This window comes from Artibeus jamaicensis, unplaced genomic scaffold (genome assembly GCF_021234435.1).
Source record: "Artibeus jamaicensis isolate MK-2021 breed Jamaican fruit bat unplaced genomic scaffold, CSHL_Jam_final contig_3126, whole genome shotgun sequence".
In the NCBI taxonomy this organism is placed as follows: Eukaryota; Metazoa; Chordata; class Mammalia; order Chiroptera; family Phyllostomidae; genus Artibeus; species Artibeus jamaicensis.
In genome coordinates, this window is record NW_026521723.1 from 10151091 (window position 1) to 10179027 (window position 27937).

At 40.0% G+C, this 27937-nt stretch overlaps 1 protein-coding gene across 1 annotated transcript in view; it reads right to left on the reverse strand.

Annotated features, from left to right (window-relative positions):
* Nucleotides 1-4716: 4716 nt before the first annotated feature.
* Nucleotides 4717-27937, reverse strand: part of CCDC80 (coiled-coil domain containing 80) — a 35424-nt gene continuing 12203 nt past the window's right edge. Inside the window, exons 4-8 of the mRNA XM_037165508.2 lie at nucleotides 16538-16674; nucleotides 14782-14930; nucleotides 9023-9126; nucleotides 6464-6544; nucleotides 4717-5224 (exon numbers count right to left, since the gene is read on the reverse strand). Coding sequence (XP_037021403.2) covers nucleotides 4878-5224; nucleotides 6464-6544; nucleotides 9023-9126; nucleotides 14782-14930; nucleotides 16538-16674 — 818 coding nt within the window. The 3' untranslated portion in view covers nucleotides 4717-4877. The remainder of the gene's footprint in view (nucleotides 5225-6463; nucleotides 6545-9022; nucleotides 9127-14781; nucleotides 14931-16537; nucleotides 16675-27937) is intronic.

Consider the following 27937-nt stretch of genomic DNA (forward strand, 5'->3'; position numbering starts at 1 on the left):
TATACTATCTTATAATTAACTGTATACATAACTGTTCTCTGCTAGTCTGTACAAGGGAATGTCTTTCTTGGTTCTGATTCCTGGTTTCTAGGAGTACATAGAAAATAGTATAAATACAATAAGTGTTTGAATCATCTTATACCTTGAGTCTAATCTGCGAGTTAGTAACTTGGATAAGAAATGAAATGACCAGGTGGTTCTCGTCACACATCAAGGCTTTCGGCTATTCTTGAACAGGTCTTGACAAACTCAGGCATATACCTGCCTCTGCCTTCCCTCTTCTAGTTTGGCTGTCTAAGAAGTGTTCATGACAAGCCACAGATGGGGGAGAGGACTAAAGGAGACGAGCAAAGTGACGTGACATCTGCGGGAGAAATTTACTCTTCCTGTAACATTTTTCGGAAAGTAGGTGAGGCTTGCTTCCAAGGATCGGCAGATTTCCAGAAATGGTTTGCCAAGCTGTTCTGTCCCTCCCTCCTTCGAGCATCTTCTTCTGCACTGTAGATATCCTTTTCTTTTTGCTTTCTAGAAACAAATGTACTAATACCTAAGGCCTCTGCAAGTCTGCCAGGGATTGCCCTGTTTGTCCAAGCGTCAGGATATTGGATGATACATGTGGTCAACAAATTAGAGTATTGCGTTGATACACAATGATACACCTGGTTGCAGGGACTCCTGAAATTTCAGGGTGCTCACAGTGAGGGATGCTCACAAGGACATTCACCTGAAGTGCCAGTCTGGCTGTCAGGAAATAATGAAGGTTTCTGTGCGTGAGGGGTGATGACGTGACGCCACCGATTCAGCTGCACAAATGCGGAATGCTGGGAAGACTTCAATGAAGTCGTTTAGTAACTTTCCCTAACCCCATAAAAATCTGGAACTGAATTCTGAACCATGCATTCTGGATTCTCTGAGAATCCCATGTCAATTCAATCACAGGAAACCTCTGAATCTAGCATTCCACCCCCTAAAGGTCAAGAAAGATTCATAAATGTCACAGAGTTAGACAGAAACTTAGATATCTAGTCCTACTCTCTTATTTGGATACGAGACACTGAGTCCCAGAGGCAAGATGACTCATCTCAGGTCCTATAGGTAAGTAAGTACACGGCAGGGCAAGGACCAGCGGTTTCCCCGAGTCCGGTGGCCTTTCTGGGACACCCATGGAAAACCGGTGTAATACAAGGGAAAACCTGACAATTAGCTTTTGTGATTTGTAACACACATGCTTGACAATAACTTCGGCCTGCCAAGGCATTCATTCAAAGACATCCATTTGAATAAACACATTGACAACTATGTAAATAAAGAGTCAGCTGCCCACCCATGAAGTTCCCCTTTCAGAAAGCCCCGAATGACCTGGACAACTGTCCACTTGAGTCACCCTGCTTTTTCCTTCCCACGCTTTAATTTCTACTGTTATGTTTTGAATTCACCAATAAAGAGTGAACCATGAAATCCTAGGCAGCCCATCCTTGATCCCAATAAAGTCAAAACCCCTGGTTCACACTCTCCCTACCTGAGACCCCGTGTGTACCCTCCAGAATCTGGGAGTAAACACCTTGTTTTTTTCAAAGTTCCCTGGGGGTTGTTGCTAAAGTGCATCTTGCAAATATGTGTGTAAGAAGGACAAGGCCTCGCCAGACTTAACATTGGCTCTGGTCAGGGAAATGTCTGTGGGGGCTGCCGCAAGTCGTAGGGGCTCAGGTGAGTGCCTCAGGCATCCCTAAGGACAGCATGGCTATCACAGGCTGAGACCAAGACAGAACTCTGTAACCTCGATTCTTGAGCTTACAACAACAAAACTAAGAGAAAGTCCGGCATGGGGAGCCTTGCACCAACTCTGAGACAACTGAACTTCATTGTGCTTCATCTTGTCTGTAGTTAAGAGTACTCACCAGCTATGCCCCACTCTCTGCACACCCCAAACTACTAAGTATAGAGCAGCCAAGGAGGAGAGAGGAGGACAGGAAAAACAGCCAGCAGGGAAAGGAGAATTTGTGGTGGCATAGCAGTGGACAAAGTTTCTTTTCAAGACGTTTCTCTTCATCTGGAACCTCCATACACTACTGTGTCCTGAGACCATCCACTGGGGCCTGCTGAGGTCACAGTTCTCCCTGGTCTTGACCTGTTTTTATGCTCTATGCTCTAGAAGTTGAGAAGGCATGAGCTCCATGACTAACTAAACTCCAGAAAATCAGACCATCTGGGTGCTGTGGACTCTACTGCATCTGAACAGCCTGTCTCCGTAGTTCGGGAAGGATCTCTCTGTAGAATTAATGTTCACCTCAGAGTCCTGGGATTTCTCTGGTGAAAACAATTCTTGGAAATTCATGGAAGGGACTTGTGATAGCCAGTAACTTTGCCAAGGCCGTGTCCTTTTCAGAGTCTTCCAGATTTCCTTAGTTCAACTGGGTGCTTCTTTTTTAAATTATCCTAATTCCACAATTGTTCTCTGAAACCATATTGTTTGTTCCTTTCCATTTTTTGTTGCTATTGTTTTTAAAGGAAATATTTTTATAGCAAATAATACCTAGATTTCAAACTGTCTTACTTATGCCCCAGAAGACAGAGATTCAAGTTACTTAAATCTCCAATTCTCTCATTTGCTAAAATATACCTTGTATTTTACCAGATTATAAAATCTGAGGACATTTGCCAACCATGTCTTTCTCTGAAGTTGTTTGGTTCTGTCACTGAGCTACAGCTAATTCTACAGTGCTCCAAAGTCTCAGCACACTCATCAGAGAAAGAAGAGTTTAGATGCAGCGCTAATTATTCATCTCAGGAACAGTGAAACCAGAAGGATGATTGAAAAAATCCTCTGAGGTTGTAAAAAATGGTTGTCTTTCTTTGGTTGCAGAAGCTAGAAGCTTATTGATATTATTCTAAAAATTCTATTTCTAGCTAATGAATTTCCTTGGGAGATGAAACTTCCTCATGACTATATTTCCTAAAACTGAGATTATTTGGGCTTCTTATTTAATAATTTTCTCTACATCACCCTAGCCAGGTAGCTCAGTTAGTTGGAACATCATCCTGTGCTTCAAAAAGGCTGTGGGTTCGAGTCACCATTGTGGCACGTTGTGGAAGGCAACTGATCGATATTCCTCTTCCTCCCTTGCTCCCTCCCTCCCCTTCTCTCTCCCCCTCACTGTTCCTCCCCTCTTTCCCTCCCTCTCTCCCTCTTTCTCTTTCTTTAAAATGAATAAACATATCCTCAGATGAGAATTTTTTTAAATCTTTCCTGTATCATTTCAAAAGCAATGGTATTCTTTTTGGGGGGGAGAGGCAACTTTAAGCTGTGATTTACCTTGGCATAAATTTCAGAGCAATACACATCTACCTGGCTCTCCCCCATGCACTTGTCTAGCTGCTGGTACAGACTGTTCTAGAAAGCGGGAGGAGGAAGCTCTCCACCTTGGGAGAGGGATGCGGTGGGGGCAAAATTTATAATAAGAGAACTGTGTTTAAAGTCACTTGAACTTTCTCAACCTCAGTTTTTTGTATAACAGGAAAGAATGAATGGCCTTCATGAGACTGAGGAGTAAAGCAAGGGATTTCTCAAGTTCACTGAGTCACAATTTCCACTTATACTATAATTATAACAAAGTTCAGATGATGTGAGGACAGATTTGTGCAAATAGGCACAGATAAGTTACCAGCTAACACTCACGCGTGGCTTGAATGCAGTTACTGATGTCTGTGATTGTTAGAGTTAATAACCACTACAAAGATTGTTTGAAGAATTAGTTATTATTAATAACAGTGGCCAAAAAATAAGCATCCCATTATTGATGGAGGCTGGCACCATAAAGTGCTAATGCCTGGGAATCTGACTGACAGCCTCAGGGAAGCTCATAGTTATTAGTTGGTCATATTACTTGTTAGTTGTTTGCTGGTAAAAGAAAAGTAAGGAGGAAGGAAGGGAGGTAAAGGGGGGAGGGAGGAAGGGAGGGCATTTAGTCATATGTAAAAATATGTCCTTTTTCAAAGAAAATGATTATATTTGGATTATATCTTACACGCTGAAAACACAAAAGAACTCCTAGATACAATCTCCTTCTTTGTAATTTTATTTGACAAGGTCCAATACGGTAACAGGCCCATTAGCAAGTAAGTACAGGGGTTCAGCTGTGAGAGGTCAAGGTTTTCCATGCCAGGAACTCCATGGGACCTGCTGGAATTCTGTCAGTATCACCTCTAGCAACAGCGTCAGATTCTGCTGGTGATTCAGGGACTCCTTTTTCCTGCTCTACCTCTGAAAAGGCACAAAAGGTAACAGAAACAGAGCGGGAAGCGGCTGTGATGGAAAAGCTGGTGTAGGCACTTTCGCTGGACTCCTGTGGTACAGAGCCTCATAAAAAAATAACAATATGAAGAAAGGAGAGCCATGTTAATCATTTTAAACTGGTATTTCAAAAAAGGTTAAAAAACCACCCCTTCCAACTGTTCAGACCTTCCTGAAAATACATGCTGTGATCTTTAATTTTCTTTATCATAGTTTTCACTTACCAATTTATACTGAAAAAGGAAAAGAGAGACATAAATACTTATTCTATAAATTCTTATATTCCAAATCATGTCCATCATGTAAGAGAAGAAAAAATAGCCATTTTCAGGACCACTATTCAGCACCACATCCCCTCCAGTTAGAGAAACAAACAATTCTTTTACACATCTTTATGTCGTAACGCTTCAATAACAACTCATGAGTAGGCAAAGGTTTGCTATTATTTAATCTTGGAAGAACACTGAAAGAAAAAGGAAGAGGACATGGGCAGTGTGGAATGTAGGCAGAACTTTACACAGCTGGCCACATGTGGCTTTAACATCTGGAGGGGAAACTGGCTGGGGCGACGGTTACATATTTCTGTTCAGTAAGGGTATCCATGATGATAACTCTCATGATGACGGTAGTCATCCTGGTAACCATCCTGGTATCCTTGGTGGTAACTATGGTAACCATAGCCTGCATACTCATCTTCGGGGCAGCGCATCCCCAGTGACTGCTGAATGGCCATTTCCTGTCTCCGGAGTTGCATCGAATCAATTAAATCGTACACAATCACCATGGACCACATCGGGGAAGGATACCAGGACTTTACATTTCCATCTTTTCCAACTAGAAGCATGGAGAAGTACTCGGGGCTCACTTGAAAATAGTTCCGGATGTCTTTCACCAAATGGGCTGGCACATCTTCTCGCTCAACAACAGAGCTCCCTGGAATAGGGTTAGGAAAATATTAGGGGACTAAAGTCAGCACTCAGGAAAACAAAATGGGAAGAGATCACTGAGACAGTAACGACAGGACTCATGAGTCTACTCTCTTTGGCTCAAAATCCAATTCGATAAGTTTGCTGTTTTTTCCTACTAGAAAGTAAATAAATGTCCCTGTTGTTCTGCAACATTATGAGTGTCAAACTTTGGGGCACGTGATCTCTCTTTCATGGGCATGTTACAAGATATAAAACCAGTCCCTTAATTTAATCCTGGCAGAATCAATTTATTTAAAATTTGTCACCAAAAAGATTATATTGTTTATAGGCCTGTTTAGTTCCAATTAGCTTAGTTCTCTGCAATTACAATTTTTCTTTTGATGCTGTTGTCTGTATAAAAAAGTTTATTCTATTGTCTGTATTTAAAAAAAGCTTATTTTTTTGTCAAAAGTGAAAAATGCCAATTATGTAAGAGCTGGATAAATGTATTTAAACTGTTATGATTAGTGGCACTGCCCAACATTGTGCCAGGATTTTATGCACATTTTCTTATGGAAAGAGCTTGACAATGGAAGGAAGGGCTAGATACGCCTTTTGAAACATTTAGTAGCTAGTTACATTCTTTCAGTTTCTCAGAGCCGTTCAGTGTATGTCCGTCTGTTGAAAGGGAATCAATAAGATATAACCCATGGGCCTCATAGTAGCATCGTGAGAATTAAATGAGATAACAGATGAAAATGTTTTGTAAACCATAGAGTCCTATGTAGACAAAAATTGCCAGTTGAGAAAGTAAATATTTTTTTATTACTTATGAAGGATTTTGTGATAGAAACAGTGCTAGTTTTTGCACTCCACTGCTCCTTCCTCTCCACGCACACTGGGTGGGCGTGCATGCACACTCACACCCGTGTGTGCAGAGGAGGTGGGTGCACCTTAGCACAGGGGTGTCAGACTCATTTTCACAGGGGCCACATCAGCCTCTCAGTCGCCTTCAAAGGGCCGAATGTAATCTTAGGACTGTGTAAGTGTAACTGCTCCTTAACAGTTAAGTGAGAGCTTGGCGCTGCCACTGGGTAGAAACCAGGTGCCAGGCCGGATAAAACGAGGTGGAGGCCGGATTCGGCCTGCGGGCCTTGTGTTTGCCACCTGTGCCTTAGAGGTATATCCACTGTTTGAATATAATTCAATATAATTTAACTGAACCTAACAGTAGTTCACACTGTTATAAAAAACAACACCATACCATTAATCGGGAACAGTTCTAAGACTCCTCCAATTTCCTCTCCAGCGCCTAAAAGCTTCAGAATGGTTATGTGGCGCAGACCTGAGAGAAAAAAGAAAGGTGTGGAATTATGGGAAAAGACTCTAAGTCATCTTTTACTTCCAAAAACCAATGTCTTACCATTAAAACCTCTTAGACTATAACCTGATTAAAGAAAATAATCTATTTTTGGATTATTCCATAAGAAAACATTTACCATATTTTTCAGACTATAAGATGAATTTGGGAGAAATAATGGTTGTTAATGCTGCTGTTGAGTTCTGTTTACATTTACATTGGTGAACTATTATATTATTCATGTTATTAAATATTTTACCACACTTTTTGCTTCAAATTTTTTTCCCCTATTTTCCTCCTCTAAAACCAAGGTGCATCTTATGGTCCAAAAAAATACAGTAAATACTTTTAAAACCTTGAAGAAGACCAATTGCAGACTTTAAAATGAACCAAAGGGTCAGATGTTTGTTTTCGGGGTATTTTTTTTAGATTAAGAATTTGCTGTTAAACGGTGACAAAACAAAAATAAAGTCATCAGAACATTAACATACCTGAGATGGTCTAACCTGATTAGTGTTCTGGAAAAAAGTCACAAACTTACAATGGATCACTTTCAGAGGAAAAAAATGAAGATTCCATCCACTGGGATTGTTAAAGAAATAATTCTGGCTTTCTCGAACAAAGTCTGTCAATCAACGGGCAGGTACTTATCGTTTATTAAGAGGATGCAAAGAGGGCAAGTAACCCTTAGGCGAGCACAGCTTGCTTCCCACCCTCAGCTAAAGTTTCAGAGAAGGAGAGAGGTCAGGCCTTGGCAGCTCACTAGGATTCTCCTGACGATGAAGCACCCATGAAGGGCTCAGGAGAAAGAAGCAGGAGGGCAAGGGAGCTGTGCATTCATCCTGTCAAGATTTCATGGTTTGGGCAAGATCCCAGCCTAGTGGGGATCATAACTTGGAACTAATAATCTGAGCACTGATGGTGTGTGTCGTCCTGGAGAGAAAACTGAAAGCCGTTACGAAGGGCTCCTTGAAGGCAAAATGCTATTTCAAAAAAAAGGTTTGTGGTCTTTATTTTTCTCCCAGAGAAGTGAAACATTCTGTGCTACATGTTGTTCAATGGTGTTTCCAAAAGGGAAGACTGTGAATTTAATTATTCCTGAGAAACATGATTTGTTCACATTTCCTGTATCTTATAAACAAAAGAGTTTGCCTACAGTAATGTGACTTTAGGCTCTGTACGCAGAAATGAAAAACACCACCTAATAGTTGCTGCAAAGATGTCATTAGAAAATTAAGTCATGATTTTATTTATATTCTTATTGTGAAGGGTCATTAACTGCTTTAAGAACTTCTGTTTTTCTGGCACCATTGTGGTTATAAGTAATTTAAAATATGCTTAAGAACAGTGGTACAGTCCAATCTTATATATGTTGATATAAAGTGTTAAATGATTAACCTTGATAACCGGAGTACAAGTAGGAACTGAGATGTATTGGTAATCTACATGTACTGGTCCACAGCAAGAACGCAGGCTCTGCTAGTGTTTACAGAACTCAGCCCCTCCCCTTCCATAAATCTAGTACAGTTTTATAACTAACACATGATTCTTCTTCCTAATAAAAGCATCGAAATACTGTTGACTCTTCTATGTTGCAATAATGAATTTTTTAAAACTCTGGCCCCTGCTGCTTCCCCACACCCACGATTCTCTCAAAAATTCTTCCTATGCACAGTGGGTCTTAAATGAGATTTCAGTTGTGATTTCCCCTTTGGAAATTGCCATTATCTCTGTGGTTCACCATTGAACTTGGTAGTAAGTTTTATGTACTATGCATTTTACTTTCTATATATCCATATTCAAAATGAGATTAGCTCTAGCAGGCCTCTAGAATATAATGTTTGGTAAAAAACCAAAAAGCACATGTTTGTTTTCAAAACACTGGGCAATTCACTACAAAAACCAAAAAACAAAACCGTTTCTTTTTGACCTGCTTGTCTTACAAATAATGTTGTTTAACAGATCTTGCAGTCTTCCTGGTGCCTTTTTAAAGGAATAACAATATAGTAAAATGTGTTTCAATTAAATATATTAATTTACAAAGCCATTCCTGTTTTACAAAAGACATTCAATTTATGGAGAATCACCCAGTGTTGGTACTGAAGAATTACCTAAGTGAAGGATGATATCAGCTTTTATAATCTTGAGAATATACATGTGTGTGTGCATGTGTGCGTGCGTGTATCTTACATAACACAGATCACTGCAAGTAAAGCAGCAGGTATTTCAAACACTGCAAAAACGAATCTGAGAGAGGAGAATATTGAGAAAGAAAATAGACACCGGTTGACTAAAGTGCCAGCCTGAAAGCAACTTTATACTCCATATAACTGAGTAAGTGTCTGGGAATCTGCAGTCTGGACTGCGGAGTATTTGAGTGATCTAAGCTTCTGTGTTTCATTTTAGAGCTGACCAGCAAGAGAGTGGTGTGGGAAAGCTGTGATGACGAGGCTTCCCACTCACCAAAATTGCATGCCTGACCACTGAGGGCCGAGAGCTGCTGTGAATAGGCCCAGTCTTCATCATTAGGAGCCGAGATCACCAGCAACCGCCTCCTCCATCGGAACCTGAGAAAGAAGCAGGGGAGACCACAATGACTACTTGAAACAATATAGGCCAGTGTGAGAAAGCAGAGTGACTTCGGCCGTTGGCATTTTCCTATGCCCAGAATGAAAAAACTGACTCTTAGAAATGTCTCATAGCTCCTCAAAGCCATCAAACTGCATTTCCACACTTCTTGCGCTTTTTCTGTTGTAACTCCACAATCTGCCTCCTGTGGTATTTGCATGATCCGGCAGGCGTGAGTTCGGCCCCCATGCCCGATGAGGTCACTCAGGAAGAGGCACAGCCCTCAGACGCCATGAGGACTGGCCAGAATCGTATGTCATATTGTAGCAGCAGAAACGAGAAATCAGAAGGGAACTGAGGAAAATTCAAGTTCTAGTAGAGATCCCTAGGGCTTCAAGGAGGGCTTAAGAAATAATTATATGGATAAGAACTAGAGTAAGAAAAGAGAACCGAATTTTAAGTAGGTAACAGGAAGAAGGAAAATGAGAAAGTGGCTCAAAGGGTCAAGGAAGGTTCCTGGACACACAAAACTCTATTCATTTTCCTCAGTAGCTACTAGTTTTTCCAGAGGCAAGCACAAGTTCTGACATGCACCTAATCATATGAGTTAAAACCGACACTTATAAAGCAACCCTATGAAATGGAATGGGGCTAAACCTATAGCCACAGGACTTTAGAATACATAGTAAACTTGCTTCTGCAATTATAGCCTCAACACGGCATGGTATTGGAAAGTTTTTGTCTTGTAGCCAGGAAACATTTTGTCACTGCTCCTTCTTGGGTTCCTTAAGCATGTCCCTCAATTCATATAATTCTCAATTTTTCCTTATCTCTGGAATAAAAAAAACAGCATCTATATCAAAGAGGTGTTGTTATAAGACTTAAGCCAAAGCTCACAAACGTAAGGTATCCATGTCATGACATGCACATAGATCGTGTCTTCATCCGCAGGCTCCTAGGCGTAGAAGTTTGTCCACTAACAGACCTGGAACGTTGTCTGTCTCACTGCCATACGATAACCGATCCAACCCTTGTGTTCATATCATCTTATAGTTCAATTTCTGCACAATGTGGCTCTCTCATCATAGCTCAGTGAGCACATGGTGTATTGCCTTCATTCTACAGGTGAAGCTTCGAGAAGTGAAGTAACGTGCCTGACTAACAAATTGAAGAGGTGGTAGGGAAATACAGTTCTCTCTGTTTCCAAGGCCATGGTTTCCCTCAGCTACCACCCTCGGTGATCCTGATGCCAGGGTCCCTGAGAGGGGAGGAAGGAGAGAGGGTATGCAGCCAAGGGCAGCTGTGTGGCGTTGTCTCACATCCTGCCTTCACTAGAGAAGGGGCTTTGCTTTCTGCCTTCAGTGCGGGCAACTAGGGGCTGTTAGAGCACCCGCTGAGCTGTTAGCCAGCTGATGTTACTCATGGCTTCTCTCCCTGTGCCCCTTGCAGCCTCCTAGTGAACATGAGAGTTTTCAACCCAAAGAAAATGGCCTCTTGGGGGAATAGTGGTTTGGGTGAATGAGAGAAAATGATAGTCTGATGAAATACAACCTCTAAATAGATGCCTGTAGCAGGGCTCGCCAAGAATTGCTTGCTGTGACATTACATTCGCTTCCTCTGCTTGTTTTTCTTCAAAGGGAAAGAAAAACTAAAATCTCCACTGAGGATAGGGAGATGAATGTGTTTGGCACAGAGGAGAGAGGCGCGTCTGAGACCGTCCAAGGTTTCCTGGGAAAAGGAACAGTGACGGCTGTCGGATCGCAAACATGGCCTCCTGCTCTCTCCTCCTGCTCTCTCTGGCATGTCTCTCCTTAGGAGACATGCCAGACCAGCACTGCCTCCCCCCGCCCCCCACCCTCCGCCCCACCAACCTCCAAAGCAGGCCGGCCTTCCCAGCCTCACACAGAGCTGTAGGGTGTCCTGGAGGGAGCTATTTTGGGTGAGGTATATTTTGGCTTGTTTACCTGTGTGCACCACTGAACACTGTCCTGATTGCAGAGGGATCTGAGGGTCTGAGACTCCGTGTCGCAGACACACCAAGAGAAGGTCATTTTTTCCACAGTCCCTTCACATTAAGCTAAAAGCCCCCAGCTTGGGACATGGAAGGAAATAACATCCATAGGATGTAACAAGAGATGTGCAACACAGATCCCTAGTTTGGACAACTTGTTTTTCTGTCATTTTAGTTTCTCAGTAAATAAAAGTTCTATGAGCTATGGATATGTTTGCTTCTCTTGACCGGCATTCCAAAATTAGTGTGTGTTTGCCCACTTTCGGGGCTCCTGTGTCACAGAAAGGTAATTATAACCTGAAACAGATGAGTGTCGCTAAAGGTTAGACTGGCTTCAGAGTATGGTCAGCTGAAACCAGGCTTAATACACCCACGGACAACTCAGCAAATTTGAAGGAAAATTTCCATTTGGATACTGGTTTATTTATATAACTTTTATTTTAAAAGATTTCTTTTTCAGTTCTTTTTGCCTGGTTCTCAGTCCCAAGGTGTTTACTGGCCTCTCCCTTGACAAAATTCTCTAACTAGGAGCTGACTAACTGGCCCTGAGACTCTTACTAATTGCCTGCATTTACTGATTGCTCACCTTGTGCTAGAGTCTGGGTCATCGTTACCTTCAGTATTAAATTTACCTTTTACAACAATCTTAAGAGTAGATACGCTTAGTACCCGTATTTTGCAAAGGAGGAAACTAAAGCCTGAGATCACACAGCCAATGGGTGGAGAAGCCAGGAATTAAACTCTGGACTGTCTTTACTCAGGCCTTTAAGTAATGTGCTATGGAACTTCAAATGTTATGACCAATGATAATCACCAGCACAGCGATTTTATGAGTTGTGACCACAGTCATGTGTAGCCAGAGACCATCCACATTATAACCATACACCATTCTGAATATCCATGAGATGTATGTTCCTGAAATGATATTTAATGTAGGAACCCACACGGGGTCTTAAATTCTAAGGAAAATACAGTTTCATAGTGTAGAATCTTCTCCAGTTCAAAAAACTTTAGATTCAAAATGTGGGGACAAGTCTTAAGAATCAAAGTTGTGATGAATTCAAATCAGTGATCAATGTCCATGAGCAAGCAAGACTGTGAGGGAATAAAACTGAGGGAATGTCAGATCTTCCATTCAGGTTTAAAACCCACGACAAGGTGATTTTAAAAGGCACGCTGCCTGGTGGTGGTAAGAAGAACCCCTCCTGCTGTGTGTGGCGGAGGCTGCCGTGGCTGGCCCAAATCCTTGGTTACAAATAGCATCAATGAACTGGGTGGTAACTGTCTGTTTTAGAGGTGGGGCAACCTGAGTTCACTGGGATGGTTCAGAAGGCATGCATCTTTCAGTCCTGAAAGATTTGGAACTGAACAGAGAATGTTTTCAAAGAGTTGAAATCATAGTTATAATATACATATATTACTAAGCAGATCCTGATTTTCTTTATATAATTTATGTTCTGGTGAAACTTTGGCTTAATAAAATGACATCTTTAAAACTCCTAGTTAGAATGTATAATTGAGTATTAGGTGTAAAAGTATGGTTTTAAGTTGAAATCTCCCTAAGTGTATACAGTTATTGGAACACATGAGAGAACTTTAGATTCACTGTGTTTACAAGATTAACTTATTAAATTTATCAATTGTTTAAGTACTCAGAATTTTTTCAAGCAAATAAAACATATATATATACATATATATAATGTAAAGTGTTTGAAATAATAAAGTTGTTTAATTACTGAGTTTGTAAGCAATATCAAATATTATCAATGCCCCTTAAAATTGATAGCTAAAATTTCCTAAGTAGTAAAAAAAGATTTAAAAGTCTAACTTAAATGTATAAGGGAAAACTAAGATCAAAAATAAATTTTCAAAGAATATTTTGTGTAAGGAAGGAAAGTAGAATGGAAGGAAAAGGGAAATGGAAAGAAAAGGAAAGGAAAATAATTTTTAAAAATCTTCGAGGACAACAATGAGCTCTTATTATTTATCTTCTAAGTCAATGCCATCTAGAGGGATGACCTTCAATCTGAACTTGGTTTCAGTAGCCCCGGGACTGAACAAGAAGCCATCTTCCCAATGGAGTCCTAGAGCCCTTTCTCAGCCACGAGAGAGGCATGGAGACCGAGTTGACAGTTAGGCCCAGGGGAGGTATGCACCCTCCAACTCCATTCCAAAAACTGGCATTGCACTGAGTATATGAGTGAAGGGAGAACCTCAGATTCCTTTTAGTTCTGAAATCCTGTGGTTTTACCATTATCTTCTTTGGCTTCAAACTCTGAGCCTCTGGGTCCAAGACTAAAGATAATTCACTTTATATTTTCAACAGCAGTATTAGACAAGAATGTGGGCTTTAGGAGCCAGATTATCTTCGGGGTCACAGAGTCCTAGAGGTGACGCTAGCTGAATGATGAAAGTTATTCACTTCATCTCCCTTAGCCTTACAGATGAGCCTCGGTTGTCTCATCTGTAACTTGACAATAGTTCCAGTATTTAGATCACGGGATTGTTGTGCGGATTACATCCAGCAAAGAAGATGAAGAGCGTGGCACAGAGGTGAGCATGTCAAAAGTGATTACAGCAGCCCTGGGATGGAGGTAGGGCTACTTACTATCTTTATTCTCATTTGTCAGGGAGAGATTTTTAATACAGTTTAATTAATAAATATAGGGGCACAAAGTAAATTGCAGGCCCTAAACTTAGGTGAACAGTAAGTCCTGTGTTCTTTACACATCATGAGGTTATCTCCTCCGAGGCTCAAGCCTCCTGGATCTAGAGGAATTCAGATTATGCACTTCTCATAGGATTCTTGATTCTATGACTCGTTAATGGGGAATGTGCTTTATAGACACAAGGAAGGAAGTTCTAGCCTAGAGTGAAACACAGTAAACACTGAGTCTCCAAGCGAAGCTCCATTTCAGGAGCCCCCCAGCCACACAAATGCAGACTGGGTGGTGTTCCCCTGAGGCCTCTGACTTTATTTGCTGTGGGTGGAATTGTTGCAGTTTTGTACCTCCCAGGCTTCCCAAAGGCCATGTAGACTTTTTATCCAACATGGGGGGAAGGGACGGAGAAGGGAGGACATGGAGAGATTTTTTTAAACACTCTTTTCTGTACACATACAATGTTTCCCTACAATGGTTTGCAACAAACCACACTCCCCGGGAAACAGGGAACAGGGTCAAGAGGATCTCTCCCTTTGAGGACCTGATGGGGCTTTTGTTGTTCTCTGCAGAGTTGGAAGGAAGCAGAATATCAAGCACAGTGTTTCAGATCCTGCTGGAAACCAGGAGCCTAATAAATAATGTAAAATAAAAATGCTGTATACAAAGCCCTCCAAATTCACTGACTGAATAAATTAACCTTCCCAGATTAGAATTCTGTATTCTATGCCCCCCCCCCCAAAAAAAAAGGAGCAGAAAAGATTTATCCAAAGCCACCAAACCAACATTCAAGTTTGGAGCTGACCCCAGCCAGCCTGTGCCCAGAGCCACTTCCAACATGGCAAAGACTGAGCCCAGTGGCGGAGGGCTGGGAAGCAGACAGACCTTTCACCAGGGAAGAGCTGTGTGTGTCCTGGGTGTCTTCACCAGCTCACCCAGGGCACATTTCTGCCTGCCCCTCGGAGACTGCAAAGGTGATGTACCTGGATAGGAAGTTCTCCAGTGACTGCTTCTTGTCTTCCTTGCACACAATGCCCTCCTTTTTCTGTCTTTCCATGTCTTTGATTCGGGACTGGAAAGTATCGATCAAATCAAACACAGACTTCATTGCTATAGGCACCTCATAGTATTGCTGTTTAAGAAAGAACAGAAAGTATATAATGTATAAGGATATTACTCCCCTCTTCTCAAGAGACAGAGCGCCCAGGAGAATTCCAGGGAACTCTGAGAAAATCAGAGCCTAGAGGGCTCAGTGATTTATAAACTCTCTCCTGTGATAGTACCTCTGATGATATTTTGAACTTCGGAATCCGTGAAACAACCGCACTTACCTTTTATGAGGATTGCTTCTTAACTGCACTCATTTTATTGGAAAGAGTCCGTGCCTTCCTCACCACACATGTCCTGGATTCACTTCCCTACCTCTGGGTCTAAGCTGAGTCCTGTTCACTACACAACTGGAGAGACACTGAGAAATGCCACATCTAACACAGGGATGGAATGGCACGTTAAAATATCTTACCTGAGCAATAAGAGTACTTTTCCACTAGCAGGAAGTCTCTTCTTTGGCCATTAGAAATCTACATAAACTCTTTGTGATTCACAGAGATTATTTTATTGAGTGAGCATCACTTAAAATTAGGTCATGTTTCCTCCTATATCCTCAGAAAAGAGCTGGGATCCAATTAAGGCTAATGAAATTCAATCTCCTGCATCCCACTCATCTGACCTTACAACAGTGACCTGTGATGGATTTGGAGGCTGGCTGAGCACAGAGCACAAGCTGAGGAGGAGCCCGGACAAAGCTACGAGCCCCCGGTGGAACATTCTGTACACCGCAGGATGTGAAAGCTGGTAGAAACCGTAGGGATTACACAGGATGGGAGGTCGGGCAGCACAGGTCCAGTATGAGTTAATGAAAGGACCTCTTTCCAGATTCAGAAAAACACTGCAAGTCTAATCCACTGTTTGGACAGGCAGCCTTTTTCCTGATGATTTTCACCTCAGCACAGCATACTTTCTGTACACTAGAATGGTTAAGGCGGCAGACTCTGGGGCCAGTCTGGGTGGATGTGAAGTCCAATGTTAACTAGCCAATGGGCAAGGTAGTTAACTACTCTAGAGCTCTATTTCTTCCTCTTAGAAACAAAAATAATTCCTGTTATTTGTCGTAGATGTTTGAGATAAGGCTTATAAAGAGTTAAGGTGCCTGCTTGTCATAAGAAAAGCACTCTATTAATAGAGTTGGCTATTTTTATTTTATTAATTTTTAAAATCATTTTTCTTAGTTCAGAACCCTTGACCCCAAGCATACAAAGAAAGTAGGTCTAAAACCTTACTGTCTTGCCCATGTTTGATCAGGAGTTAAACTTCTAGGCCCTTCCAAAGTAGGCCTATGTTAAATCTGGTTTCCCTGAAGGCAGAGGCCAAATACTCTACCTTTTATCCCCAGGGCCTGGCACATCGTGGCCATTCAACAAGAGTCCAATGAATGCAAGACATTGATTAGTCTGAATCAAACAGCTGGGTCATAGGAGGTCATCCAACCCAGGCTTTTCCAGAGACCACATTTCTGGACACAAATTCTATAAACCAGCAGGGAATATTTGGACCATTTAAAAACCTTCCTGTTTATAAAATAATTTGTGTTTACTCATATGTCTAATAGACTCACTGACAAAAATTCAGAGTTGCCGTCCTAAGAAATGGCACCACATTATCCAAAACAGCAACCCGTACCTTGACTTTTAGGTCCACATCTGTGAGTACCATGAAGAAGTCATCATAGGTCATTCCATACTCTTTTCTCAGTTCACTGATGAGATGCTGGTCTACCAAGTCCTCATCACCCACCACTTGCATGGGTTTCTCATTATCTTAAGGCAAATGAAATGTGAATAAGTATGGGTATGACAAGATAGCTATCAGTGGGAACCAATGGGTAGAGATACTGGCATTAATTAGAACAGATTTCATTCATTAGTTGTATATATTTAATTAATATTTTGTTTAAACAGAAGTCTGTGAGGCGAATAAATATAGAAATGAATGAATAAGTAAACTCATTTCGAAAGTCACGTTTCTAAAGACGACCAAGCTCCCAAATGTTGCCCATTCTGGTTACGGTAAATCCTGGAGAGCAAAGTGAGGGTAAAGTCTGCTGAGTATCCCTGCAAGAAAACCACCACTTCACCCAGGAGTGAGTCGTCACCCTAACTCATGAGGAAGCGAGACCAGATATTTTTACGCTTTATTTAATTCTAAAATTTATTTTAGTTTTGGTTATTCACTTAGTCAAGTCTAAAATCTGCATGTTCCTCCCTTTTACCACAGCATCACTTTGGGCCTCAGTGAACCATGTCACTGCCACAGAGAAAAATGGAAACTCTATGTTCAAACCTGCTATCAGGTTCATTTTGGCTCCAGAAAAAAATGAAGCTATTAATAATACGAATATTGTAAGTGAGTACAACTTTAAGCAGTGTTACTGAAAATGGGAAGTGTGAACATGGCAGCGCCTGTGCCTGGAAAGCATTTTGGATATGACAGTGCACCTTCACCTACTTCTCCTCTCCCTTCCAAGTCACAGCGTTTCCCTCAACTCTACTAGAATGTTCATCTGCAAAATAATCCCCCCTAGTTTTTAAAAATGTGGGAAATTAAAATGAGCAAATATGTGATTGACAGATATATTAGTGATGAGAATCTGTCAGTTATTATTAACATTGTTACCCAGTGAATTGTAGGGCAGAAGAAACCACCATAGTTTTGCAGATAATGAGGTTATATGGCTTGAGTACCACTGATCATTATTCTTGCATTGTTGCAGAATAAAATGCATATTATGACTTTAGTCTTTGTTAGAAACAAGACAAAAGACAAAACATCCACATGTCAATTTGCATAGGAAAGGTCAAGCAGGACATACAGCTGTTAACAAAGGCTGGAAGAGAAACAGAATTTGTCACCCCCAAATATGACTTTTTAGGATATTAATTATTTTAAGCTGATTACTTTTAAGAAACAAGACTCAGGGAAAACCTGTTACCTTCCCCCTAACTGCCTAGAGACTTTAGATATTTCTGTGGTATCAATTGTTACTTCTCCTCTTTCATTTCTGATTTTATTTACTTGGATTCTCTCTTTTTTTCTTGATGAGCCTGGTTAAAGTTTTGTCAGTTTTGTTTATCTTTTCAGAGAACAAGCTCATGGATTCGTTGATCCTTTGAGCTGTTTTTAGTTTCCATGTCATTTATTTCTGCTCTGATCTTGATTACTTCCTTCATTCTACTTGCTCTGGGCTTTGTTTATTATTCTTTTTCTAGTTCTTTTGGTGTGATGTTAGGTTGTTTACTTGATATTTTTCTCTCTTTTTTAGGTAGGCCTGTAAGGCTATGAACTTCCCTGTCAGGACTGCCTTCGCTGTGTCCCACAGGTTGGGGGTTGTTGTGTGCTCCTTTTCATTTGTTTCTAGGTAACTTTTGATTTCTTACTTGATCTCATTGTTAACCCATGCATTATATAATAACATGTTGTTTAGCCTTCACGTATTAGAATGACTTGTTTTTTTTTTCTTGTGGTTGACTGCAGTTTCAGGCCATTGTGATCCAAGAGTATCCTGGATATAACTTCAATATTCTTGAATTTGTTAAAGCTTATCTTGTGTCCTACCATGTGGTCTATCTTTGAGTATGATCCCTGGGCATTTGAGAAAAATATATTTTGCTTCTCTGGGGTGAAATGTTCTGTAGATGTCAGATAAATCCATTTGATCTAGAGTGTTGTTTAATGCCATTATATCCTTGTTGATTTTTTGTCTGGAATATCTGTGCCTTATTGATAGTGAGGTGTTAAAATATCCTTCTATGATACCACAGAAATACAGAAGATTGTAAAAAATTACTATGAACAATTGTATGTCAAGAAACTGGACAACTTAAGTGAGATGGATAAATTGCTAGAAACATACAATCTTCCAAAACTGAATCAGGAAGGAGCAGAAAACCTGAAAAGACTGATAACAACTAGTGAAATTGAAGCAGTAATCAGAAAACTCCTAGCACAAAAAAGCCCTGGACTAGATGACTTTACAGGCAAATTTTACCAGTCATTCAAAGAAGAACTAGCACCTAGCTTTCTCAAACTATTTCAAAAAGTTCAAGAAAAGACTTCCAAACTCTTTGTATGAGGCCATCATTGTCCTAGTTCTGAAACAAGATAAAGACACAACAAAGAAAAAAATTACAGGCCAATATCTCTGATGAACTAGATGCTAAAATCCTCAACAAAATATTAGCAAACCAGACCCAGCAATACATCAAAAAGATCATACATCATGATCAAGTTGGGTTTATTCCAAAGATACAAGGATGGTACAATATTTGCAAATCAATAAACATGATACATCAAATTAACAAGATAAAAGGTAAAATTGCACAATCATATCAACAGATGTGGAAAAAGCATTTGATAAAATTCAGCACCAGTTTATGATAAAAACACTCAACAAAATGGGAAATGAGAGAATATACCTCATCATAATAAAGGCCACATGTGAAAAAACTACCACCAACATCATACTCAATGGGCAAAAAGTAAAAGCTTTCCCCCAAAATCAGGAACAAGTAAAGGGGTCCACTTTCACCACTTCTATTCAATATAGTATTGGAAGTCCTAACCACAGCTATCAGACAGGAAAAAGAGCTAAAAGGCATCCAAATTGGAAAAAAGGAAGTAAAATTGTCATTTTTGCAGATGATATGATCTTGTACATAGAAAACACAATAGACTCCATCAAAAAAACTATTCAACTTAATAAGTGAATTCAGCAAAATAGTGGGATACAAAGTCAATATTCAGAAAACAATGGCATTTTTGTACAGTAACAATGAACTATCAGAAAGAAATACTAAGAAAAAATCCCATCTACTATAGCAACAAAGAAAATAAAGTACCTAGGAATAAATTTAATCAAGGAGGTAAAAAGATCTGTACTCAGAAAACTATAGAACACAGAAGAAAGAAATTGAGGAAGATACAAATAAATGGGAGCATATATTGTGTTCATGAACTGGAAGAATTAACATAATTAAAATATCCATACCACCCAAAGCAATCTACAGATTCAATGCAATTCTCATTAAAATGTCAATGGCATATTTCACAGATATTGAACAAATATTCAAAAATTTACACATATTTTATATAAAAATATATAAAATATTTAAAAAGACCCTAAATAACCTCAGCAATCTTGAGAAAGAAGAACAAAGTTAGAGGGATCACAATACTCAATATCAATCTATCCTACAAGGCTACTGTAATCAAAACAGTCTGTTATTGGCATAGGAACAGACACATAGATCAATGGAACAGAATAGAGAGCCCAGAAATAAACCCACATCTTTATGGTCAATTAATATTTGACCAAAAGGGCAGAAGCATAAAATGGAATAAAAATAGCCTCTTCAACAGATGGTTCCAGGTATCTGGAATGGCACATGCAAAAAAAAAATGAAACCAGACCACTCTCTTACACCACACACCAGAATAAACTCAAAATGGCTAAAAGTGTTAAATACAAGTCATGATACCATAAAAATCCTAGAGGAAAATACAGGCAGTAAAATTTCAGATATTTCAAATAATAATATACTTGACAATGTGTTCTGTAGGGCCCGGGAAATAAAGGAAAAAAATAAACAAATGGGAGTACATCATAATTAAAAGCTTTGCACAGCAAAAGAAACCATCATTAAAACGAAAAGGGCACTGATTGCACGGAAGAACATATTTTCCAATGATACATTAGACAATGATTTAATCTCCAAAATATGTAAAGAGCTTATAGGACTCAACACCAGAAAGACAAACAATCCATTTAAAAAATGGACAAAGGACCTGAATAGACACTTCTTCAAGGAGGACATACAAAAGGCCCAGAGACACGTGAAAAAATGTTCAACTCACTGGCCACCAGCAAGATACAAATTAAAACCACAATGAGATACCACTTCACACCTGCCAAAATGGCCATCATTAATAAATCAACAAACAACAAATGCGGGCAAGGATGTGGGGGAAAGGGAACCCCACTGCACTGTTGGTGGGTAGGCAGACTGGTGCAGCCACTGTGGAAAACAGTATAGATTTCCTCAAAAAATTAAAAATGAAACTGCCTTTTGACCCACTGATTCCATTGCTGGGAATATACCCTAAAAACTCCAAAACACCAATTCAAAAGAATTTATTCACCCCTGTGTTGATAGCAGTACCGTTTACAACAGCCAAGATTTGGAAACAGCTTCACTGCCCACCAGTGGATGAGTAAATAAAATAAACTATCATACATTTACATAACGGAATACTATGCAGCAGAAAACAATAAGGAATTTCTACATTTTGTGACAGCATGAATGGAACTAGAGACTATTACACCAAGTGAAATAAGCCAGTTGGTAAAAGTCAAATACCACATGATCTCACTGATAATGGAAATCTAATGAATAAAATAAACTAATGAGCAAAATAGAACCAGAGGCATAGAATGACGAGTGTAAGAGGGGATGGGGGAGGTGGGGACTGACTGATAGAAAGTGAAGTAATTATTCGAAGTATATATATGAACAACCCATGTACAAGAACAATGGTGAGGGGACTGTTAATGGAAGTGGAGAGTGGGCTGGGTGGAGGGGGAGGGAGGGGGAAAATTGGGACCCCTGTAATAGCCTAAACAATAAAATATTTAAAAAAGAACTTAGCATCGGACCTGCTCCAGGAAGGGAGCTATCATGATAGATAACTATATTTAATATAGACTAGGTATGATAGAAAAGAGGAACCTGGTTAGGCCTGTTTGATCAGTGTTCTCTGGTCCCAATGTTAAAGTCAGCCCAACGCAAGTTTGTTTATCAAATGTTTGCTTTACCATCTTCATGTGAATTGCCTTCCTGCACTTTGAAATCTCAAACCACATGTGACCATTTTGTCCTTGGGTCCCAGATTCTTATGTAACCCCCGTATGTGCATAAGTAATAAATGCAGACAGTCCATATTCAATGGTTAGTTTTCTTTTGTTAATGAGCCTTAAGTCACTTTGACTATCAGGTCAGCCAGAAAAACTTAGAAGGATGGAAAGAAAAAGATCTTTCTGCTCCTGCAGTCGCTTCTGGCGAGTGGTGAGAGGTTCAGTGGAAATTTTTGTTGTTTACTCTGTGCATGTCTAGATTATTTAAATTTTAACATATTTTACTTTGTGATTAGCAATAATAATGAGAAGAATAAGACCATTTAAAAACTGATTAAATGTCCTTAATAATTAATGTTCTGATTCTAAAACTATACAAACCAGGAGGTGGAAATGGGAGGGAGGTGGGGAGCAAGGGGCGGGGGAGGCTGGGAAGGGAAAAATAGACAAAAAACTGTACTTGAAAAATAACTAAATAAAATTAAGTTATATGGGAAAAAAAGAAAAAGAGAAAAAAAGAAAGATTGTTGGTAAGCAATGTCAGAATCATTAAATAAGTAAAATAAAAATTAAAGACAAATATATATGCAAAATAACACTAAAAATGACTATATTAAACTGTGTACATTTTGTTATTACTAAAAACATGAAGGAGAATTTGAGCTAAGTTGTCTTCCAGATGTGACAAAGTGTGTTATAAGACAGTGATTTTCAACCAGTGTGCCTCAAGAATTTTTAAAACATTCAGTACCTGACTATTTAGTCAGGAGCATCGACCTCTTTTCCCTTAGATTGTCAAATAAAAAAATTACAATAGTCAATGCAACAATAGCCATCTTATGTGAATACCCTATTTTGAACCATAAATATATTGGTCACATAATAGAAAAAAAATAAAACTATACAAACCAGATTTTATCTTAAACCTAGGAATTAATACTTTTAATTCCCAATATACATTTATTATTGATTTTGTTCATTAAACAAAATATTTATCTCCAGTGTTCTGAGCTGATTCTGTTGTGGGTACTGAATTCAAAGATAAGTATGCTTGGACAGAGTTCAAGTTCCTAATTAGTAACAAAATTAGACTATTAGCATCTATCTGACAGATAAAATCACAAAAACTATTGAATGGCTGAGACAGAAGGAAGTCGCAGATTATAGCAGATTTAAAAAGTGGCCCTAATTCTCCACACCACCCTGTATCTCCACGCTGCCCTCTATCTATACTCCACTCAGTAACAGCAGCTGCCTGGTACAGTGAATGGGTTGAGCTGCTCTGACTTGTCATTCTGAGCTCATCTATTTGACTTGTTTTATTGGCACAAGTAACACAAATAGAGGCTAGAAATGAGTTGGCACACATAGTTTTGCTCTTGCTTCTACCATTGCCATGATTACATATCCACACTAGACTTCTGGAGATTAGTTTAGCTCACTCTGATCTCATCCCAACCAGGGCTATCTCAGACCATCTGACACCCAGCTGACTCTTAACCTGTGTGCAAGCCCAGCCAAGATCGGCAGAACCGCCTAACCAACCTGTAGTGGACTGAAAATACATGAGCAAGCCTAGCCAAGCTCAGCCCAGATCAGCTGAACCCTACAGACTTGTAACTAAGTGAATATTTAATGTTATATGCCACTGAGAGGTGCAGGTTTTTATTACACAATTTTACGGTGGCACTTGACAACTGATACAGACATTATCAGGCCCAAGTCATCACATTATTGAGGCCGAAACGAAGGAACAGTATCTAGCACATGCCGTGGTGTGCAGTCCAGATCCTACTGTCAGACGAATGCTGCTGTAAATGTGAATGGCTGGATCCCTCTAAAACCTGTGCTCCTTAAAGAAGAGCTGCCTTACCCCAAGTTACACCCATACTAGGAGACAGACCATATTCAATGGTTGATGCATGCAGTGTGTGTGCATGTGTTTAGGGGTGGTGTAGATATAAATGCTGTTCTTACCTCAAAGAGAACAACTCTGAGAGGTCAAATGCACTGCAATTCAAATTCTTCTGTCACCTAGTACCCCTCAGCCCTCATTGGTGTCGTTCCTGGGGATATTCCTCATTAACTTTCTGCAGGCAGATCTCAAAGTCTCAGGGTCTGTTTCCCAGGGAACCGACCTGTCATCGACCCCAGGAAGGGAGCAACTTGCTCAAGTTCACATTGCTAGTTAATAACAAAGTAAAGGTTGGGATTCGAATAAAATGACCTCATTCCTTTCCAGTGCTCTGTATACTTTACAAAATATGTCACACTCAAGGATAGAGAGGACCCAGGACCAAGATTTAAGGCAAACTTTGTTCTACAAGGATATGGCAAGAAATCAATTTCATGCTCTGGATTTTCCTTTCAACTGAAAAAAATTTTGAAACGTTTTGACTGAACATTGGAAACAACACATTTTGCACTCCCAGCCTACAGAAATAACTACATCCAAAATGCATGTTAGTGGTGAGTAGGAGAATCTGCCAAAGAAAAACAGTAAAAGCACTGATAGACACTGAATCCAACTATGGTGGTGGCCACTCTATGGCTGAGAGGGAGGTACCTGCGAGGCCAGCTCCTGTCCCCAGCTGCCCACTCCTGCCACAGGTCTCTGTTACCCTCTACACTATCTAAATCAGGAGTGGGGAATAAGAGGTTCTCTGGGAAAGCAACATAAATTTGGCAGCTTGTTTTTCCAAGCTCTGTAGTCTTTGTCAAGGGTTGCACGACTTAGAGGCAAACATTCCTTGGAAGCATCCTCTGAACTGTCCATCTGGTTCTGATCCAGCTAAAGTGATTCACAGATTCAAGACCACTTGGTAGATTTAGGTCATTTCACACAGCCTGCCCAAGACCTAAGATTACTGAGGAGGGACAGCGAGGAGGGTGACCTCTGCCGAATGTTAGTAAGAACTGGCCCTACTTGTGAGACATTTGTCTGGTTCTCCACCTTTTAAAAATTCCAACTCCCAAAGTCAATTGTCAAATTCAGAAAGTAGTAAATTTCTTTACATATTTGCTCTTCTAAGTCTGACTATAAAGAGCAATGACACTGAAAAACAAAATTCTGCTTCAGTTACAACTTGGTAAACATCAATTGTTTCAGGCATTATGTTTCAAGCTTTCATCTGTGACTGCTTCTTCTCTGTCATATCTATGGTTTCTCCTCATCCCACTCCTTCATTCCTAAGTCCAGGTCATGCTACCAATGTCCCTGGACCACTTGAGTTTCTCCCATTGCTTTGCAAGTTCCTTATCTCTTCTAGCACTTTTTCAAAGTATGGCCCACTGTCTACCTTCATCACAATCACTTTGAGTTCAGTTTAAAATGACAATCCTTGGATCCAGACCGAACAGATGGGAGTCAACCTACATTTCTGGTCCTCTCTTCCCTTCTGTCCTACCCCGAACCTTCTGCTCTAGACTGAATAAACCCAGCCACAAATCAGAGTCACTTCAGCAACATTTTTGAAAAGAGATTCCTGGACCTCATTCCCAAACGGAGTCAGTATCTTGTTTGAGGAGAGGGCCTGGGAGTCTGGGTTTTCATTCTAATTTATAAACAGTACCAACCCAACAGAAAAATGAATGAAGGACCCTAAAAACAAAATATAAATGCTCCCTAATCATGTAAAAAGATGTTCAGTAATACTCAAAAAAAAGAAATGCAAGCCAACACTACACCATTTTTCACATACCACATTGGTTAAAATCATTCACAATTTTGATCAAACACTCTATGTAGAGCTTTGGAGAAACAGAATTTGTACATTGCTGGTGGGAGTGTAAAATGATACAACTTGTATGGAGAGAAATCTATTGATATCTACCAAAACTAAATACACTTCCCATTTGGTCTAACAATCCTACTTCTCAAAATCTCCTGTAAATCTGTACCCATACACATAGAATGACAAATGTATAAGATAATTAATTGTTAAGTTGTTTATAATTTAAATAATCTAAGTATTAATCAATACGAGAACTACTTAAATAAATGATGGTAGAATCAGTCTCACAGTGGGTTAATAAAGAATATTAAAGGTATCTATAAGCTCATAAGGAAAGATATCCAAAAATATATTTAATTGAAAAGAGCAAAGTGCAGAACAGCATATATAATATACTGTATTTATATAAAAAAGGGGAATATAAATATTTATATTTATTTGCATCTGCACAAAAAGCACTAAATGAATAAAAAAGAAATAATAAAAATACACATGGGGGCAGAGAGATACAGAGTAAAGGGGCCAGAAATGCATGTAAGACTTGTCTGTGCAAACCTTTTTATGCAGCTCTGACTTTGGAATCCAAAAAATGTATTTAAAAGAAAATAAGTAAAAACAAAAAGCATCTTGATGGAGTCATCATGTACCAGAAGAATCTACTCAGTTTCAAGCCACCTCCATTAAATTCACCAACCTTTCAAAATTCTGACATGTATAATATCTTTTTTGATGACTGCAACTGGAAGAGCTTATTCCTCCACCACATTCTTCAAATACTCCAAACGTTTGACTTACTAGGCACTTTACACTCCTTGGTTGCCAGGGGCTACTCTTGACACTGACGCACTTGATGCCAGAGGCAGCTGAGGGCGGTGGAATGGGATGGCTGAGCCAGTTAGGGGACAGCCTCTCTAGCCTCTAGGGCAGAGTGATTGACAAGCAAAGCCTGAGTAAACAGAGAAGGACGCTGCAGCCAGTGCTGGAAATGGGATCACTCACCCAGCCTGGCCTCCCAGCACTGGGTGGCAGGGTCTAGGGAAGGCAGCTGCCAGACAGCGTCACTGGGGATGAACAGAGGAGTGGGGCAAAGGTCAACTTTTCAGGTGCTCCAGAGGGAAAGCAGCCTTTCTGCATTTTTATTGATCCTAATGGGTGTGAAGCTTATCTTTTCTTCATAATAATTTTCTTGATAATAGGATCAAAAACAGAGTATTTTATGCTAAAATGTATTCTATCATACTCACTTACAAAAGCATTTTTAGAAATTCACCTATAAATTCCATACTCATGAATAAAGAATTCACACTTTCTGTCCTGCTTGCCACGTTCTACCTCCATCAACTTTTCCACCTCCTTTTTTATCAATTATCTTTGAACTCTTCTATTTTGCTAAGAAACCTGCTTGCTGCATTTCCCCCTCATTCTCTTTTCATTCAGCAACAAAGTACCTCTAGCCAGTAACTTCCTCCTATCTGGCAAACGTTGCCTATAATCCATCTTCTTAATATATACATCAACACTCCTATCCAAGATTTTCACTTTAATACTACTCACAATTAAGAATGCTTTTGAGTGTTAGGTCACTCTAACCCTCCCCATATAAAACACTCTGGGCTGGCAAAAACAGATGGCCTTATTCTGCACTAAAATTTGCTCAGGCCTGAACAACTTTTGTTAAGCTAATGCCTCAAATCTTCAGGTAAGTTTCCTGGTATTTATAGGTTTATTATCTATAGGTCACACACATTTAACAAGATGGATCAGGTAAGAAAGAGCATAGCTCACACTGTCATTGTATGTGGGCTTCAGTGTTTAAGGCCCAGTAGAAATCTGGAAGAGTACAGTGCACTTGATTTGTTTTTAAAGGAAGCAAGGCCATCTGATAGATTTCCAGCTGAAAATTGGTCAAGGCTGGAGTTTGGTTTACGGAGACCATGGAGCACGCCAATTCCTATTTTCCCATGGCTGACTCCCAGTCTTGGTCAAAAATACTTCACAGCCTTTCCCATAAGGGTAACCTGGGACATGACACCAGGACAGAAAGGCCTTCCAGGAATTAGATGAAGAACAAGATAAAAGGCGCTGCAACCCATGTCCAAGCTGCCATTCAGGGAGAGGCAAACACCCAAATCACAGTACCCAATTTCTAATAGGCCAAAAAAGAAAATCCCAGTCCCCCTACAGTTCATATTCAATCCAGATGTCTAGAAAAAAGCAGAATTAATGCTAAAATTTTGCCACGGCAGCTCCAGATGCTTGTAACAGAACCACACAGAGGTTGAGGTGGGGGATATAATGATGTTTCCAAACATCCCTGACATAGGAATGAGAATTTTTGTGTGTGTGAGAGTTGGTGGTTAACACATTTGACACTGGGAACACCTGGTGATGGAGAATTTTCACCGCCAGCCAGAACCCATTTCTGCACTGGACTGAATA